Source organism: Anolis carolinensis, chromosome 3 (genome assembly GCF_035594765.1).
Source record: "Anolis carolinensis isolate JA03-04 chromosome 3, rAnoCar3.1.pri, whole genome shotgun sequence".
In the NCBI taxonomy this organism is placed as follows: domain Eukaryota; kingdom Metazoa; phylum Chordata; class Lepidosauria; order Squamata; family Dactyloidae; genus Anolis; species Anolis carolinensis.
The window spans coordinates 235,627,652-235,644,381 of record NC_085843.1 but is presented as its reverse complement, the minus strand read 5'-3'; the positions used below and the strand labels follow the sequence as shown (position 1 = coordinate 235,644,381).

At 41.2% G+C, this 16,730-nt stretch overlaps 1 protein-coding gene across 1 annotated transcript in view; it reads right to left on the bottom strand.

Annotated features, from left to right (window-relative positions):
• The window catches only part of arhgef4 (Rho guanine nucleotide exchange factor 4), a 222,047-nt gene extending 206,429 nt beyond the window's left edge, over positions 1–15,618 (bottom strand). Inside the window, 2 exon segments of the mRNA XM_008106485.3 lie at positions 9,608–9,643; positions 15,215–15,618. Of these exon segments, the coding sequence (XP_008104692.2) occupies positions 9,608–9,643; positions 15,215–15,427 (249 nt within the window). The 5' untranslated portion in view covers positions 15,428–15,618.
• Positions 15,619–16,730: the final 1,112 nt, after the last annotated feature.

Genomic DNA, 16,730 nt, shown 5'->3' with positions numbered 1-16,730 from the left:
CTGAGTCCCTTCGGGTGAGAAGGGAGGGGTATAAATAATTGAAATAAATAAATTTCTGTTGAAACTGTCCACATGCCTGTGGATTTCAAAGACAGTTAGAAAAGCATAATAGTCTAGCCATATTTTACTTACAACTCATTCTTTTCCAGTAAATATATTTTATAAATATAATTCATTCTGTAATGATTGAACATTAATGGAAGACAGACTGCAATATACAGGTTAAACCCATGTTTGTCTACATCCTTGCTCACATTTGTCCAATTTGGCACTGAATGAAAAATGTCTGTATAATGAAATACTTTCTTTCACTTGAAGCATTGACTTCTGAGATTAGAAAGAATGTTGGATGAACCGGTTCTACTTGAAAGGAAACATTTTTCTGCTTGGTTATTACCAGGAAGACTTCCAAAGATAACCCTCCCTTTCTACCTGTGAACTGGAAGGTCAAGGAAGACACCCATTCTGTCCAAAACCTCTGTGATTTCCTACCAGAGACAACAAGATGCCAGTTTTCCTCATAATAAACATCACTAAAATTCAGTTCTGAGTATGATATCAATAATTTTAAACAGTCTGTTTTGTTGGGTTGCTGTGAGTTTTCCGGACTGTATGGCCATGTTCCAGAAGCATTCTCTCCTGACGTTTCACCCACATCTATGGCAGGCATCCTCAGAGGTTGTGGGGTCTGTTGGAAACTAGGGAAATGGGGTTTAGATATCTGTGGAAAGCCCAGGAAACAAATCTATTTTGTTTCCCTCCACAAATATTATCTATTAACTTGCTTGTCATTAGTCTTATGTATAAAAGGTCTTTTAAACCCATGCATAATATTATCTACCCTATTGATATTTTAGTCTAAATCATTAATTTTATTTCCTAATTGATAGAATTGTGCAATCACCCCCAAAGAAATCTAAATAATTTTATGTATTAATGTGTGTTAAAGATTTTGTCATTGTCAGAAGTTCTTTGCTTGCCACATAATAATTAACTTGGTAGATTTTCCATTAGAAGCATTTCCAAATGTTTTCACTGGAGAAGATGGAAAACAGACTAGAATCTGAAGAACTAAATTAAATAGAAGTGACAAGGTATGTGCAGAAAAGTGAAAGGAGACCAAGTTAACCAATGACTAAAGCTGGTTTACATCCATTTGAAAATTGTAATAAAATATAGAATTTGTCTGCAAAATTATAAGAGGACCGGTAAGTAACAATTTTTACATGGATCTCCTAAGAAGATTCTGGGGGTGTTTTCAAATACATTACAACTTGTACCCTCGGTTCGCTTCTGACACAATAAATATAGCAGAGTCAGCTCTGCTTAGTACTTTATTAGACGCCAGAAAGCCTTCTTCCAACTTGGGAGAAAGTTTGAAGCCATGTTTACTGGATAAACCCCTCCCCTCTGCTCTGCCACTTCCTACATACATAGGTGGTATTTGAATAGACAATGACTAAATGAAAAGAGATCTTGGGTTCATGATTCAGTGAAATAGCCCTCTCAACATGCATGAGTGATGAGAGAAGGGGATGTTACAGTGCATTAAGAAAGAAATACAATGAAAAAATTAGAATAACCAATATCGTAATGCTCCAATACAATGCTGTGCTCCCGTTCTATGGGTTCCTAAGGCTGGCAGAGGAAGTGGTTAATATCTGGTGGAATCAGATGAAGACAAGGAAACTCTGCTCAAGGTAGCAAAATCAAGCCATGGTGGCAGGCAAAGCTGACCAAGCAGGTTAACTCAGGTCTCAAGAAGCAGTCAAAACAGAAGCCCTGTTGTGCAAAGGGCAGATGCAAACAGGACCTTGGACAGCTCTAGGGGAGTCCTGTAGGTTTCTGCTGAGAGCAGATAAAGATTAACTGAAGGTTGTGAGTGGTTAATATAATTTGGAGGGTAATTACCTCCACATATCAGAAGAGTTGTCCAGCCTATTAAAGGATCCTCACATGGTTTGTCTTAGACTTCTGCAAAGCTGAGAAAACCAAGGTTTTCCCAGGGACTCTTCCCTTAAACAGGGGATAGAGGTAAGGCCTGGGTGACTCCGAATAAAGCACTGGACATTTTTCCCTTGAGAAAGTAGCCTGAGCATTATCCTCATCCCACTGTTCTGCACACTGAATGTTCTTGAGGCTTCTAGGGGAGGGGGTCATAATAGATACACGGAGCAATTCTATTGTCATATCTTGTTCGAAATGCAAGTCTGGAAAAGGTAAAGAAAAAGACAACTGAAATGATCAAGTGGTTGGAGCATTTCCTCTGTGAGGATAGGCTGTCATATGTGAACTCTTTTGGTTTAGAGGGGAAAGATGACAAAATAATTTTGACATGTTAGGTTTCCCCTTAACATTAAATCTAGTCATGTTCAACTCTGGGGGATGGTGCTCATCTCTCTTCTTAGTTGAAGAGCCGGCTTGTACATAGATGCCTCCAAGGTCATGTGGCAGGCATAACTGCATGGAGCGCCGTTACCTTTCCACCAGAGCAGTACCTATTGATCTACTCACATTCACATGTTTTCAAACTGCTAGGTTGGCAGAAGCTGGAGCTAACAGTGGGAGCTCACCCCACTCCCAGATTCAAACCACCAGTTTTTTAGTCAGCATGTTCAGCAGCTCAGTGGTTTAACCAAATGCACCACAAGGGGCTCCTTTGACATGATAGGACAGAAAAAATGCAAATGTTCAAGGGAAAGCAGATGGACATTGGTTGAGAATACAGATCTATATGCACAAATGGACTGCATGCACGGCTCCATGACTTTGAAGTGGATGTGATACTTGTCCATCAGAAAAAAATGTCCATCTGCCACATGCATAAGACACTAATACAGTGGTTCTCAACCTGTGAGTCCCCAGATTTATTTATTTATTTATTTACAGTATTTATATTCTGCCCTTCTCACCCCGAAGGGGACTCAGGGCGGATCACAATGTACATATATATGGCAAACATTTAATGCCATTAACAAACAACACACAGACAGACACAGAGGCTATTTAACTTTCCAGTTTCTGGCTTTGTGAGGGTATGCTCGATTCCAGCCACAGGAGGAGCTGCTGCTTCATCATCCACTGTGATGATGAGTCCTTTTGATAGTGTACTTCCTCATCCAGCACGCAGACTGCTGGATGTTTTTTTATGGTGTTGTAAATCAGTTAAATTAGCCTCCCCACATAAGCGGTCCCTAAACTTTCCTACTTGACAGATACAACTTTCTTTCGGGTTGCTGAGGTCAACAACGAGCAGGGCTATTTTTATTTTAATTGTTGGGTGCTCACTCTGACACGGGCTGGCCTCAAACTCATGAGCTCTTGGTCATAGTGATTTATTGCAGCTGGCTACTAACCAGTCTGTGCCACATGTTTTGGCCTTCAACTCCCAGAAATCTTAACAGCTGGTAAACTGGCTGGGATTTATGGGAGTTGTAGGCCCAAACACCCAGGGACCCACAGGTTGAGAATCACTGAACTAACAGGATTCTCACCCTTTCATGACAATTCCAGGCAGAGCAAAGAAGAATTAGAAAATATATGGAGAGGGGGGTACTTCTAGGCACAATGGGCATATGACCTCTAGTTTAGTGCAGCATGCATCTGATTAGTGGAGAACCAGTGTAGTGTCTGGTTTGAGTATTAGACTATGAATCAAGACAAGGGTTTAAATTCCTACTCAACCATGGAAATTTACTGAGTGGCACAAGACAAGTCGCACACTCTCAGCCTCAGAAGAAGGCAAGGACACAGCCACTCTGAACTAACTGTGCCAATAAAACCCTGTGATGCCTTAGTGTTCCCATAAGTCAGAAACTATTTGAAGACACACAACAACCACAGCAGTGACTCTGAGCATCATTTATTGTGGAAAGGGAAAAGCACAGCTCACTTGTGTGCTTCCAATAGTATCTAACAGGCCACTGAGGGAAACCAAAGGGTATGAATTGCTGGACGTACATTCTTGACTAGATATATCTTTCCAGGCTAATAAAATATTGCCCTCATTTTCAAATCCAGATGTCACATTTTTAATACTTTCATATCAAAATTTGACACTATAATGCAAGTAGGGAAGAACTAAACTCTACAGGAATAGTTTAATTTGTATGTGGAAATCTAATTGATTTGAAGCTTTGAATTCCCCACAACAGATTCAGGCAAAGACGTGTTTCAAAGCGACTGTATTTGTCTATGAACATTTTCACTGACCAGCTTCTATGACAGCGTCTGGGATCAGACGATATCTAGCTACATCATCAGAAATAATAGCAACAATAATGACAACAGAATGTATGGTAAAACCCTAAAGCTGAGATGTTTGCCATGTTTACTCATACAGCCCTGACAACTACTATATTCATTGGATGCACATCAAATTTTCTGTTTGTATTATATAAATAAGTCAATTTGGAGTGCAGCATATTCAGTTATGACTTCAAAACCATAAAAACCCCTGACCCAGAAAATGTTTAAATTACTGAAGTGCACTTTCATCAGCCACCAGAGGGCAATCTGATCATATTTATCCCAATGTAATTCAGCTGTTAATGTTAGTTGTTTTCAGTCCTCTGAAATGTGTGGTACTAAACTGCCACCAGGATGCCAGTTTAAGGCACCAAACATTGCTCTTCTTTATTCCTATAAAAGTGATATAAAAACTTTAATGCAATATGTATTTGTTTTATTTTTGCTGTAGGCAGACGACCTTCAGAGACCTGAAATGATAAACTAGCAAAATATAAGACATTGATTAATTTTAGCTAGAGACCACTATGCAAATCTAGTTTCCAAATAAACCCAGGAGCCAAGAATGTAGCAGTGTACGTATGGAATGGTGACATATACACAACTTTCTATGATAAGATATAGTTCTAAAAAGGAGCCCCTGATGGCACAGCGGGTTAGGGTTCAACTGGGTGGTTCAACTTGCTAACTGAAAGGTCGGCAGTTTGAATCAGGGGAGTGGGTGAGCTCCAGCTGTTAGCTCCAGCTGTTAGCTCCAGCTTCTGCCAACCTAGCAGTTTGAAAACATGCAAATTTGAGTAGTTGAATAGGTACCGCTCTGGCGGGAAGGTACTGATGCTCCTCGCAGTCATGCCGGCCACATGACCTTGGAGGCATCTATGGACAAAGCTGGCTCTTCGGCTTAGAAATGGAGATGAGCACCAACCCCTAGAGTCGGACACAACTAGACTTAATGTCAAGGGGAAAACCTTTACCTAACCTAAAAAGGAGGAAGAAAGTATTTGCCACCGAGATGCTATGAATTATGTTGTACAAAGGAGAGAATGCTACTGGAATATGACCATACAGCCCAAAAAACTCACAGCAACTCAGTGATTCTGGCCATGAAATCCTTCGACAACACCTTTTGTACAGAGTTTGTGGGGGTGTATTACAAAAATCCCATTGACATCTTAAGATGTGATCGATGAAAAAAATCCGTTCTGTGGAGCTGGATTGGGAAGGCACTTTAAGCAGCTTAATGGAGGCAATTTTATTATACATTTTTGATCAATTCTATGCTTTCATATCAAGCAATTGTGCAAAAACTTAACTAATCCTTATTTGAAATGCACAGCGCTGCTAACAACAAAAGCAGAAGCACAGAAGTGGAATATCTGTGTTATCTGAAGGTTGCTAGATCACCTTCCCTTGACAAAAACATCAGTGTCCCTCTGTCTAAACCACCTCCATCCCTTGGGATAGAGATTCTCCCTGATCCAGGAAATAATATATGCTTATCTCTAACATATACGAACATTGTGACATCGAGCCTGATTTTTGAAAGACAAATTTTACTATATTGCAATTCTCCTTTTTTTTCTTCCTCCCTTCCTTCCAGCTAGTCTCAAAGATGCTATGAGATCCCTTTGCATCCTGATCCAGACTAACATGGTTATGTCTTAGAGTCACAAAGCCAGTATAAGCAACAGCCATATGAACTTTTTTAAAATCGTGTCAGAAGTGACTTGAGAACATACTGCAAGTTAAGAGAATTGGCCATCTACAGAGATGTTGCCCAAGGGACGCCCGGATGTGTTACCATCCTGCTGGGAGGCTACTCTCATGTCCCCACAAGCTAGAGCTGACAGAAAGGAGCTCACCCCATCTTGCAGATTCGAACCGGCAACCTTCAGGTCAGCAAACCAACCTTTAGGTCAGCAGTCCAGCCAGCATTAGAATCTCCAGTTCTCAAAAGTAACTTTCCAGACTCAAATTTCAGGCCCGAGAGTGCATTAAAAGTTTCAAAATTCAAGCACTATATCTCGCTACTCCAAAAACTAACTTTTCCAAGCACTATTAATAGTAAGCATGGTTTACAGTTATTAAGAGGTTAGAGCTGTGCTGACCCTTATAAATTTCAATTTATTAACACACAACTCCCAAGAACTATTTCAGCAAATTGTTTTTTTTTTTCCAGATGATAATTGTCCTATGTCTCGGAACAATGTTCAAAATGAAAAACCAAAGTTGTTTTAGGCATGACTGCAAATCAAAGTAATGCTGAATACATTTACATTAATGCCTTCTGAACTGGTAGTAATTTAAAAAGTTACAAAGTCTGAACTCAAAATGCATGCCTTATGATAATATTCAAAGCAAGTCACATTGAGACTAAATTAATATGGAAATATATTTGTGGAATCTACCTTAGCTATTTTACAGAGTGCAATTCAACACTTTGTGAACTGCCTATGATCCAGGACTATTGTTCGGAGTGTTTGACATTGTCCCAAAAGTAGAATGTATATCATTTTTTACTTCAAGCTAGAAAGAAAACCCCATAATGGTACAGTGCTTTGTGTTCAAAGTTCACATGGAGATCATCTCCTTATTTTATGGAGAAACCATAAGGATAAGAAAATCTCATGATTCAATCTTCAATGGTGCATCTACACCAGACATGGGCAAACATTTTTGCTTTGCCTTCCTCCCCCATCTTTTTGGCATTAGGACATGGTGGGCCACCGTGTCCTTATGCCAAGAGGATCGGGAAAACAAGGAAGGCCTGAGGTAAGTACCCAGGGGGCACATCCGGCCCCGGGGCCTTAGTTTGCTCATGCCTGATCTACACTATAGAATTAATGCAGTTTGACACCACTTGAACAGCCATGGTTCAATGCTATGGAATTATGGCAGTTGTCATTTTACAAGGTCTTTAGCCTTCTCCGCCAAAAAGTGCTGATGCCACACCAAATTACAACTCCCAGGATTCCATAACATTGAGCCAAGGCAGTTAAAGTGGTGTCAAACTGTATTCATTCTGCAGTGTAGGTGCATCCTAAGGTTCAATGGAAATTTAAAAGAGATGTCAAAGATGCAGCTCAAAGAACACCAGAAAAATCTTGGTTTCATCCAAGTTCCGTGGCATTTCAAATTGTTGTGGTCAACAACAGATAAGGTATATCCCACATTGTATTGTATTTCATTCTTTTCGCAGAGCAGAATTACACAGTAGGCTGTTACCAAATGGAATTTGGTGGGACTTTTCCTCTCCTTTCATTCTTCTGTTTCTAGCATTGAAAGCGAGGCATATTTTGAATTAAGAAAGAGTTTTCCTTACACCCCTCCTTTCCCATTGGAATGCATGCCATTCCCTGACCTCGATGGGTGGGTGTCCCCATGGGGTTTTGCTCCAGGTTTTGTTTTTCCTGCGAGGCACAAAAGGGAGGCCTTGTGGGAGGTATGTTTGTGTGTGTACATGCGCAGTTATGCATGTGGCAAGGGAAGAAAAGAGGGAAGAATGAGAAATGCACAGCGAGCAACTTTGAGAGATAATCAATGGCTGCATAATGAGCAACTCACTCTCTTGAATATTGATTAGTCAGCTCTGGCAAGATCCTGCTCTCAGGCGGTCAGGGCTCTTGCCAGCCGCTTTGTGCAAAGACAAAGAAGGGAAAGGATGTAAACTCCAAATAGTTTGTTTGTGTTTTTAATTGGAGAGGGACATTTTGGAGCCATGTGATGCATGAATAGAAAGACGGCAAAAACGCTTGGCTGCAAGAGCAATCAAAACATCATTTGATAATATGAGCATTTTCATATATTTTATTATCACTGCATTTGCCACATCATCAAACCTCATTAGAAATGTAACGGAATGAACAAGTGTAATCAGTGTCTATTATGGGCATGCAGATGTCCTTGAGTTCAAATAATAGATTACATATTAACAGTCCAATCCTATTCACGTCTCCTCAAACATAAATTCTATTAATTCAATGGGGTTTACTCGCAACCAGAGGTATATAGGGGTGCATCTACACTTAGAATAAATGCAATTTAGACACCACTTCGACTGCCATGGCTCAATGCTATTGAATCACTGGAATTGTAGTTTTATAAAGTCTTCATCCTTCTCTGCCAAAGAGTGCTGGTGTCTCATCAAACTACCCATCCCATGGCAATGAGCCAAATTGTTGTCAAACAGTCAAACAGTATTAATTCTACAGTGTAAATGCACTCTAGGAATGCAGTTGAGCTTTGCTTTTCCACCACCAGTGGCTTTTTCATTGTAACCTAGATTCAGTGTTTGCTGTGGTTGCTAATAATGTCATTGCCATTGCAATTCTGTAACTGTTTAGACCAGTGTTTCTCAACCTGGGGGTCGGGACCCCTGGAGGGGGTCATGAGGGGGTGTCAGAGGGGTTGCCAAAGACCTTCAGAAAACAAATATAAATTCACAATGCTCTCCGGAGGTAAGTGAACTATATCTCCCCTAAATCACAGACAATTCCTCCCAAATACCCTCCAGTACTTTCTGTTGGTAATGGGGGTTCTGTGTGGGAAGTTTGGCCCAATTCTATCGTTGGTGGGGTCCAAGGGGCTCTTTGATTGTAGGTAAACTATAAATCCCAGCAACTACCATTCCCAAATGTCAAGGTCTATTTTCCCCAAGCTCCACCAGTGTTCACATTTGGGCATATTTATATTCATGCCAAGTTTGGTCCAAATCCATCATTGTTTGAGCCCACAGTGCTCTCTGGATGTAGGTGAACTACAACTCCAAAACTCAGGGTCAATGCCCACCAAACCCTTGGTCATGGGAGTTCTGTGTGGCAAGTGTGGTTCAATTTCATCACTGGTGGAGTTCAAAATGCTCTTTGATTATAGGTGAACTATAAATCCCAGCAACTACAACTCCCAAATGACAAAATCAATCCCTTCCCAACCCCACCAGTATTCAAATTTGAGCGTATTGAGTATTTCTGCCAAATTTGGTCCAGTGAATGAAAATACATCCAACATATCAGATATTTACATTACAATTCATAACAGGAGCAAAGTGACAGTTATGAAGTAGCAACAAAAATAATTTTATGGTTAGGGGTCACCACAACAAGATGAATTGTATTGAGGGGTTGCAGCATTAGGATGGTTGAGAACTACTGGTTTAGACTGAATACTCTATTCATTTAAGTTTAAGCAATAAGTACATTTTTAAAAAAGTATTCTCAGTTTCTTGTTGAGCAGCACAAGGGAACCGCTTTTTAAAAAGTAGATTTCCATAGATATTTTTAAACGAAGCTTCTTTTTTTTTTTTTTTTTTTTTTTTTTGTTAGTAACACATTAAAGGTGACATTTTGATATGAAAACTTACCTTGTGGAAAGTTGAGCCTCTTCTCTCCCAGGCTCTCTGTGAAAACACAAATACCAAAGGTTAAGGGAGAAAGGAAACATCTACATGACACTCTCTTCCACCCATTTCATTCCTTTTGCAAGGCCTATCCTAACTTTAAGGGAATCACCCCGGGATAAATTTGGCTTTCAGTCAGTGCCAAAAGAGAATAACAGAAGCCTGCTAAAGGCAGCTGGTCTAGCATTTCTTTTCTTGAATGGATCTGTTCATTCTAGTCTGATGGTGGAGACTTTAAACAATGGCCCTTCATGCAAGATCATTGTGTTAGACATAATTACAGTGTATATCCTTCATAACTATACATGCCCAAAATCACGTTGCAAAAGTTTGTTTCTCTTTGCCTAGTAGGTTAGGGATCTTGGAAAGAGAAAGGTATAATAAACATTGTGAGGAGCTAAGACTATAGATGAAATAGAGTAATTTTCCCAAAGGATGTGAAGGAACAACTTTCTCTGAGAACACTTAGAAGATGTATTTGCTCTGTGCGGTCATACCAATTTCAAATGTCTCTACCATAGCTCCATCCTAAGGAATCCTGGGATTTGTAGTTCAGTAAGGATCCAAGAATTGTGTTTCTAGGGGGAGGACTTGACAAGAATTTGAAGTGAGATGCTACGTGTCATACAAAGAACTAGGTCTTTCTAACAGAAAATCCCAGGATTTCTTAGCATAGAGACATCAGTCATGAAAGTGGTATCAAACTGATATAAATTTGGAGTGCAGATAATAATAATAATAATAATAATAATAATAATAATAATAATAATAACAACAACAACAACAACACATTGTATTTCTAACCTGCACCTCTCTCCCCAAAGGGACACAGGGGCACCACAATTAAGGCAGTGACTGCGAACTGTTTTGTGAATCTTATTGTGAATCTTATGCAGAACAAATGCCAAGTATCAATCGAAATCACAGAGATAAAAGTAGGATACTGCTAGTAGTACATAGTACTACTAACAATAATGATATCAGTCACGATGTCAAAATTTGAAATTTACACTGAATAATGACTTGAAAAAAATTCAAATTTTTGACTTGAAGGAGCCCCGAGTGGCACAGCAGATTAAACCGCTGAGCTGCTGAGCTTGCTGACCGAAAGGTTGGCAGTTCGAATCTGGGGAGCAAAGAGAGCTCCCGCTATTAGCCCCAGCTTCTGCCAACCTAGCAGTTCAAAAACATGCAAATGTGAGTAGATCAATAGGTACCGCTCCAGTGGGAAAGTAACAGCGCTCCATACAGTCATGTCAGCCACATGAACTTAGAAGTGTCTACAGACTGCGCTGGCTCTTCGGCTTAGAAATAGAGATGAGCACCCACCCCCAGAGATGGACGCAACTAGACTTAATGTAAGGGGAAATCTTTACCTTTACCTTTAATTACTTGAAAGAATTTTTATAAAAGGTGCCTAACACCAGAAAGGATTGCTAAAATGTATAAAAATAGTTCTAGCGATTGTTGGAAATGTGGGGAAAAGGTAGGCACTTTTTATCTTGCAAAAAGGCCCAGAAATACTGAGCACAAACACATACAATTTGCCTTATGAAAATAAGTGAACTTGCAGAAATGGATAAAATTACTACATTGATTACGGAGAAATCTCTAACTAACTCTAAGAAAGACTGGGGCCCATTTATTGTGTACCTCCAGCAAAGATGAGGCCAAATCTCCATCACTGTTTTTTTGGACTATAAATGTGTTATTATGTGAAAAAGGATGTACGAATGGTTCCTTTTCCCTAAATGAGTGTACAAAACTAAAGGAATACAACCACCAGACAGAAAATGAAAAGCCCTTAGATTAGATAACGTAGATTGTTTGTAGTTATTGTTTTTTAATGTTTAGTAGAAGTTTTATTTAGAAAAGGTATTTTTGATCTTTTCTAAGATTAAAAGCTCACGTGTGTCCAAGAACACTTTGCCACAGAGTAGCATAACAACAACTTTGGAAGTTACCACAATGTGGGTGTGATCTGAATCTCTGGTGGCTATAAGAGCAAAAAACAATGTATGGGACCCCTTTGTAAGCCTCCCCTCATACTGCTTGTCACACTCTTACTTGTATTCTTGGCACCATCTGCTACTCGCCTTACAACCACAGCATGCTGTTGTTTTGGGGCACTCCAAGGCTATTCTATTGTGGGGTAGTCTTGGCAAGATTTGTTCAAAATAGATTTGCCATTGGGTGGCTGTGAGTTTTCCAGGCTGTATAGCCATGTTCCAGAAGCATTCTCTCCTGACGTTTCGCCCACATCTATGGCAGGCATCCTCAGAGGTTGTGAGATCTGTTGGAAACTAGACAAGTGGGTCTATATATCTGTGGAAGGTCCAGGTTGGGAGAAAGAACTCTTGTCTGTTTTTAGCATGTGTGAATGTTCCAAATTGGACACATTGATTAGCATTGAATAGCCTTGCAGCTTCAAAGCCTGGCTGCTTCCTGCCTGGGCAAATCCTTTGTTGGGCCAGTTAACACCTATAAATAAAGGATTCCTCCCAGCAGAAAATAGCCAGGCTTTGAAACTGCCGGGCTATTCCAACAGACCTCACAACCTCTGAGGATGCCTGCCATAGATGTGGGTGAAATGTCAGGAGAGAATGCTTTTGGAACATGGCCATACAAGGCCGGAAAACTCACAGCAACCCAGTTATAAGATTATAACCCATAAAATGGACTTATAGAATCATAGAATAGTAGAGTTGGAAGAGACCTCATGGGCCATCCAGTCCAACCCCCTGCCAAGAAGCAGGAAATCGCATTCAAAGCACCCCCGACAGATGGCCATCCAGCCTCTGCTTAAAAGCCTCCAAGGAAGGAGCCTCCACCACAGCCCGGGGGAGAGAGTTCCACTGTCGAACAGCCCTCACTGTGAGGAAGTTCTTCCTGATGTTCAGGTGGAATCTCCTTTCCTGTAGTTTGAAGCCATTGTTCCGTGTCCTTGTCTGCAGGGCAGCAGAAAAAAAGCTTGCTCCCTCCTCCCTATAACTTCCCCTCACGTATTTGTACACGGCTATCATGTCTCCTCTCAGCCTTCTCTTCTGCAGGCTAAACATGCCAAGCTCTTTAAGCCGCTCCTCATAGGGCTTGTTCTCCAGACCCTTAATCATTTTAGTCGCCCTCCTCTGGACGCTTTCCAGCTTGTCAACATCTCCCTTCAACTGCGGTGCCCAAAATTGGACACAGTATTCCAGGTGTGGTCTGACCAAGGCAGAATAGAGGGGGAGCATGACTTCCCTGGATCTAGACGCTATGACCCCAGTATTGATAGGCACTCATCTTTACAGCCATTAATGACCGAATGCACGCTCAGAGAAAGTCCCAGCTGAAGGGTTTCTGAGGTGCTCCAGTTTGGGACACTGGGAAATTTTGTTTACAGTGCCCTCCCAGTATTGAGGATATCCCCACTTGCCTGTTCTCCGATGACTAGGGGTGCATCTACACAGCGGAATTAATGCAGTTTGATACCACTTTCACTGGCATGGCTCAGTACTATGGAATCCTGGGAGTTGTAGTTTCACAAGATCCTTAGCCTTCTCTGCTATAGAGGGCTGGTGCCTCACCAAAAGACAACACCCATGATTCCATAGCATTCCATAGCATTGAAACATGGGAGTTTAAGTGTTCCCAAACTGAATCCATTCTACCGTGTAGATGTGCCCTAGGAGAGTGATGCAGATATTGTTTTCCCAAATTCATAACACCTTGCTAACCCCTCGGTTGGGCTACTTCCAGGCTGAAAAATTGGGGCCTTGGGAGGAGCATCGTCAGATGTTACTATGGCAGCAGAACGTCATCGTGGTGGTTCTCTCTGAAGATGCAGGACCTTGGCCTAATTTTTAAATGACAATGGCATGCAGAAAATGTAGTAAGTTTCAAAAGGCAGATGATTTCGTATGTTTGAGGATCACTGCACTTTTAATATTTGCCACTAGGACACTGCAGTATTTCATTAATATTCTGCCTGAAGATTTGCTCTTACACCTGAAGTGTAAGACCAGAGATCCTTTTGGATTTTAGCTTTCGGCATTTTCCTGTTCTAGAGGCTGGGTTGGACATTCTAGTGCAGAGAAAGTGTAAAGCAGGCATGGGCAAACTTCGGCCCTCCGGGTGTTTTGGACTTCAACTCCCACAATTCCTAACAGCCTCAGGCCCCTTCCTTTTCCCCCTCAGCCGCTTAAGCTTAAGCGGCTGAGGGGGAAAAGGAAAGGGCCTGAGGCTGTTAGGAATTGTGGGAGTTGAAGTCCAAAACACCCGGAGGGCCGAAGTTTGCCATGCTTGGTGTAACGGCTCCGAAGTCTGTATAAGAAACATGTTTTCATGCCAGCAGTATTTCTTCTGATCACTTTTCAAAAGGTGTAATAAAGATGATGCAAACCAGGTTAAATATAGTGGGGGAGTGCATTACCTACTTGCTAATTTTCATTCCATAATGCTTCTCAGTTGTAATTCTGTTGGTATTAAAGCAAAACCCCTTATTCATCTAGCTGAGAGCATTTCTACATCTTAAACTCTAGCTATCTTGAGGTTTTACGATGCATTTCAGTAGTAAATCTCATATACCAGCTATCTTGAGGTTTTACAATGCATTTCAGTAGTAAATCATATATATGTCTGATCAGAAGTAAATCCTATTGGATTCCCTGGGTAGGCATGTATAGGATTGCTGCATAAAGCTCGTCTCTCAAATATCATCCCTTTTTTCCCCCTATTACAAATCCTTCTTTTGCTCTAAAGTTTAGGAGCCACTTGGAAAGACATTTAATCATTACTGAAAAGTTAACCAAGAGTTCATATGAACTAGGTTATATGCACATTGCTTTGAGAAATCAAGCCTAATTTGGTCATCTTCCCCATAAACAGAAAAGCCTTGAAGTAACCAGCATTTCTCCCAGTGTGCAGTATACTCTTTCTTCGCTCAAATGAAGTACTGTCAATGAATAATGTATGAAAACATAAAGGGAAAAAAAGCTGCATAATTTTCACTCTATGGGAATTCTCTTCATGGCAACTCAGAGGCAAGGTCATATGTCGGTGGCCCTGGTTTTTCTAAGTTGTTTTGCAGTTCGAAAACATGCAAATGTGAGTAGATCAATAGGTACCGCTCCGGCAGGAAGGTAACAGCGCTCCATGCAGTCATGCCGGCCACATGACTTTGGAGGTGTCTGCGGATAATACCGACTCTTTGGCTTGGAAATGGAAATGAGCACCAACCCCCCAGAGTCGGACATGACTAGACTTCATGTCAGGGGAAAACCTTTCCCTATTTCTTTGTATGAGATGTTGCTAGAGGAGTGGGCAGGACAGAAGGGAGGGGGACCTTTCATTAGCACAGTGAGAAGTAAATCTCTAAAGGACTGTGTGACTTGGATGCTTTTCTGTTGTTTGGCAGGGCATGCTTCATTTGTTGAACACTTTTAAAGATTTGCACGGCTTTCTTTCTTACTTAAGGTCACTTGCAAATGCCTTCCCGGTCCAGAGACAGCGGGAATGATCTATACCCCTTTAGCATTTCTGAGGTTAACTAGCAATGCTTAACTTCAATTGCTTTGTGATTAAGTCTCTTACCTTGCAGAGTTTCAAGATTAGCCAACAAGCCAGATAGGCTGTCAAAGTAAACTTTGCCTTCATGTATCTCTCAGGTAAACAGGTGAGATACATTTGTACATAATCCAGATCATCGCTGGCTTCAGCATCTCGGCTGCCTGCACCGGCGGCACAGGCTTCCTCTTGCCTCCTCCGTTGCCCGCCTGGTGCACCCAGAAACTTGTTCAACTCCATCTTACAAACTCTTCCTCCGTCTCTCACAAAGCCAGGAGACAAATCAGCGAATCCTTTGTTCCAAGCCAGGGGTTTAACTCTTCCAGGCCATCGAAGAATTCCCTCTCTGCAGTCTGCTGGATGATGCTGGGACAAACTTCCAAGGTTTGAACCGTGCCTTGGCTGGTTGCCTTTCCCTTATTGAACAACCTCTTGCAAATGTGTGTGTTCAGCTACAAGATAAATATAGCACTGACTGACTAGTGAGCCTCTTGCCATGGAGCACAAGAATACTCCTGCGGTTGCCAAGAGCAAAGAGAAAGATTCCCATTTAGCCAAAGCGCAAGGCTGTCGTCCCCCCAGCCTCCCACCCCCACCCCAGGATCAGTGCTCCCTTGTTCTTGTTAGGAAGAGGGATAAAGGGGAAAGAAAGCCATGATCTATGAAAAACCCTTTTGGCCAGTTTGGCTTCCTCAAGAAAGTCCCCGTTGTGGAAAGAAACAACATTCAAAGGAGGAGAGGAGGATTTGGTGTTTTTTATTATGGTTTTTCCTCTTCCCAACCACAATAATTCATTGTTTCTGATTATTTCGTATGTCCAGCTTGTGAATACTAGAGATTTCAAAAGAACAAATGAAGTGTCTTTGGTGGAATAGGGCCAAGGCATTTTGGATTAATGAATGGCTGGTCTACGAAGCCAACAACCCCGCTCCTCCCCTCTCTGAGAGTTTCCATCCAGTTTTATTACTAAATTGTTTAAAGTGAGTTCATGGCATATTCATATAGCAAGCATTTATGCATCCCAAGACTCACATACCGATAGTCTAGTCTGTGCACAAGTTATAATATTAATTGCACTAGATACAATCTTACATAAATATTGACCCTCTGATTGTGTCCACTGGACTAATAAATGTATCCTGTATGGCTTTCAGATTACCTTGCTCTTTACATCGTTTGTGTCAATGCCATTTATTTGATTAAATCAGGATTAATTTTGCATTTCCTGCATCTGAAATTCAGATGTGAATGCACATTGGCTTGATTTACATTCACATTCAATGGGCTCTGGCCCAAATTGGCTCTATCCCAAATTGGCGTCTACAGGTACAAAATTCAGAATCTGATGTGTTCCAGATAAAACGCTGCTCTTAATAAGTCACCCAAAGTTTGTTTTAGGCTACAATTAATTTGGGAATTCATCTCAGACCATAGAAAGCAGATAATGGGCCCCAGAACAGAAGGGGGCAGGTGGATTCAAGGCCCCTAGAACACTAAGCTGGGGACCGTGTTCTTCCCACAAAAAATCAAGCACAGTTGGACT